Source organism: Sebastes umbrosus, chromosome 23 (assembly GCF_015220745.1).
Source record: "Sebastes umbrosus isolate fSebUmb1 chromosome 23, fSebUmb1.pri, whole genome shotgun sequence".
NCBI lineage: Eukaryota > Metazoa > Chordata > Actinopteri > Perciformes > Sebastidae > Sebastes > Sebastes umbrosus.
This window is the reverse complement of record NC_051291.1, coordinates 11,294,906-11,297,847: the sequence shown is the minus strand read 5'-3', so window position 1 is coordinate 11,297,847 and position 2,942 is coordinate 11,294,906. Positions and strand designations below refer to the sequence as shown.

At 47.5% G+C, this 2,942-nt stretch overlaps 1 protein-coding gene across 1 annotated transcript; it reads left to right on the top strand.

Moving 5' to 3' along the window:
• Positions 1 to 247: 247 nt before the first annotated feature.
• On the top strand, positions 248 to 2,646 carry myf5 (myogenic factor 5). The gene is made up of 3 exons (XM_037760005.1): positions 248 to 1,078; positions 1,928 to 2,000; positions 2,180 to 2,646. The coding sequence occupies exons 1-3, from the start codon at positions 461 to 463 to the stop codon at positions 2,374 to 2,376; spliced, it is 888 nt and encodes a 295-aa protein (XP_037615933.1). The 5' UTR covers positions 248 to 460; the 3' UTR covers positions 2,377 to 2,646.
• Positions 2,647 to 2,942: the final 296 nt, after the last annotated feature.

Here is a 2,942-nt window from a genome sequence, read left to right as displayed (position 1 = left end):
ATGTGAATTCACTGGGCTTGAAATTTTACACCTTCCCTTTGCAGCTGGACTGCATCTGCAACGCTGTTGTCTCCGCCGTAAAAGTTGGCTCCTACGAAAAGCGGTCAAACCTCTTTTTCTGCACAGTTTGACTACAAACAAAACACACTTCTTAAAATGTCTTCATAGTGACTTTCATTGTCAACCTTGATGTGACGCCTGGAGGCCCGGTTGCAGATAAATCAAGCAAAGAAATGAAGAAAAAGAGATCATGTGGTGGTTTGGAGCTGCAAATGTTCCCTAAAACATTCCCGAGCATTGTGTTCATCACGGCCTTGTTGGAAGGAGAGAGTGGTGATGAGTAGGAAAACACCAGTAAGTGCAGATGTGGGAACTCTGCAGGGTACTGGGGGGTGAGAGGCAGCGGGTTGGGAGGGAGCTGAGCTAACCCCAGCCTGCCTTCTGGCTGGGCCAATGGGCCATGGTAATTAGATCTGGCCAATGTGGGCCCTGGGCTCTGGCCTGGGGGCATATAAGGGGGGCCCGGGGCAACAGACCCCTCATATCACTCAGAGGTCTCCTCTCTCTCACCCCACTCCTCTACCCATCTCTCCATCCATTCAGACTCCATTCTACAGCAACTATGGACGTCTTCTCGCCATCTCAGATCTACTACGACAGAGCGTGCCCTTCGTCTCCGGACAGCCTGGAGTTCGGCCCCGATCCGGAGCTCGACGGCTCCGACGATGAGGACGAGCACGTGAGGATCCCGGGGGCCCCCCATCAGCCGGGTCACTGCCTCCAGTGGGCCTGCAAGGCGTGCAAGCGCAAGTCCAACTTCGTGGACCGCAGGCGGGCCGCCACCATGCGCGAGCGCCGGCGGCTCAAGAAGGTCAACCACGCTTTCGAGGCTTTGCGGCGCTGCACGTCGGCCAACCCCAGCCAGCGTCTCCCCAAGGTGGAGATCCTGCGCAACGCCATCCAGTACATCGAGAGTCTGCAGGATCTGCTGCGAGAGCAGGTGGAGAACTACTACGGCCTGCCTGGAGGCAGCAGCTCCGAGCCCGGGAGCCCTCTGTCCAGCTGCTCTGACGGCATGGTAAGACCTCTCATCCACATGTTCATGCAAACATCTGGTTGTCCAATAGGGAAATAACTACAGCTGCATGCAAGTCACAACTTCATCTTGTAGAAACTGCACCGCCCTGTTGCCATTTCTCATTACCGTGTCGAGTATTTCATTTCAAAATAGAGGCTGGATTTCCAATTTAGAAAACTTTTAATCAAAGAAGCTTGTTTTTTGCCCCAAGACTTCAATTACCAAGCTTCTCCATGCATGTCATACTCTACTCTAAAATCTCTCCTGTAGTCTTGTGTAGTGTGTGTGATGCTTGTTATGAAAGGTCAGGTTATTCTCAACAACAGTCTGAAGATGACAGTGTGTATCGACTAATACAAAAAGAACTCATCAGGCTGAATGGAGTAATGGCTTTCCCACCACCGGACACTTTATAGCCCTAATAAACCGAGCTAAATCCACCTCACTGAAGTCTGGCAGGAAAGAAAAACCGGGGCCGCTTTTCTGCATTCCATCCTGACTGCATGTTCTGCAACCGCTGCCAGGATTTTCTGCAGATTTACTAGGAGAAAGTGTCATCTTGCACAAACTGGTGTTGCTTCCACTGATACAATCGATTCGGCACGCTCGGAGCCCGGGGAAGGGGAAGGGGAAGGCGAGCGCACACACTGCCACTTTGGCTTTAAGGTGGAAGTGAAAATAAAGAAGCCCCATAACTTTGGAATTTAGGATTTATTAGCCTGTCCAGAATATCGTGAAGGGCATCGGTTGTTTTTGCACCTTTTTTTCCCCACTGCTTCTTCCTCATATATATGAATTTACGTTTTTGTTTGCATGAATTCAAGGGTAAATTTCCCCTTTTCCTTACAGGCTGACAGCAGCAGTCCACTGTGGCAACATGTGAATGCAAACTACAGCAGCAGCTATTCATATGCGAGGAACGGTAAGACCTTTTTGACAGCAGCCTGATATGAATATTTGTGCTCAGCTTTAAAAAACCTAATAACTGAATGGTAGATTATGTTTTATTCTGCCTCTGGGAGTACCAGGATTTATTATAAAAGCCATAAAACCTGACGAACATATAGATGAAAAACAATTTATGTCTTCTTCCCCTATCAGAGAGTTCATGCGATAAGGCGGTCGGAGCCTCCAGTCTGGAGTGTCTCTCCAGCATCGTGGACCGTCTGTCCTCGGTGGAGTCCAGCTGTGGACCGCCGGCTCAGAGAGACGCCGCCACCTTCTCGTCCGGCAGCTCCGACTCGCAGCCGTGCACGCCGGAGAGCCCCGGGTCCAGACCCGTCTACCACGTCCTGTGAAGGAAGGCTTTGCTTTGCTGCTTTTTACCAAAACACCAGCTTGCATTTGCAACAAGAACTAGTTTTAGTGCAAATCTGAAGGAGGACCTGCAGCTTTTATACTGTACATGAGATTGTAAATAATGTAAATACTCATTTATTCTATACATGCTATTATACCCAATGAGACATATTTAATTATGATAATGTTGCATTATTCCAACATGCTATTTAAGCAGTTTTTTTTACTTTCCATGTTGTCATGAACATTAAATCTTTCACTGTTTTGTATAAAAATATGAGCTTTTTGTGTTTCTTCATGACCACGTGTTCACATATTAATAATAAAGAGGTGCAATTAGCTAAAATAGTGAAGAAATATGTTCCTTTAGGAGTGTTAAGACACTAAAATATGACTCTACACCAAAAACTGGTGAGTACAGCTCATACTTTTGTTGGGTTTTTACCAGACTTCTTCTGAAAAAACAGGTTATCACACAGAGTAACACATTATCTAATGGTGCGAGCAGCTGCCGTCATTACAACACTGATTAGTCAGAGTTTAGTGCTTCTTATGCATCATCTGC

Excerpts from the sequence above, each read along its gene's own strand:
- myf5 (XM_037760005.1), top strand. The coding sequence starts at position 461 with ATGGTAATTAGATCTGGCCAATGTGGGCCCTGGGCTCTGGCCTGGGGG. Across the intron at positions 1,079-1,927 it reads CCAGCTGCTCTGACGGCATG|GCTGACAGCAGCAGTCCACT; the intron begins GTAAGACCTCTC and ends TTTTCCTTACAG. Across the intron at positions 2,001-2,179 it reads CTATTCATATGCGAGGAACG|AGAGTTCATGCGATAAGGCG; the intron begins GTAAGACCTTTT and ends TTCCCCTATCAG.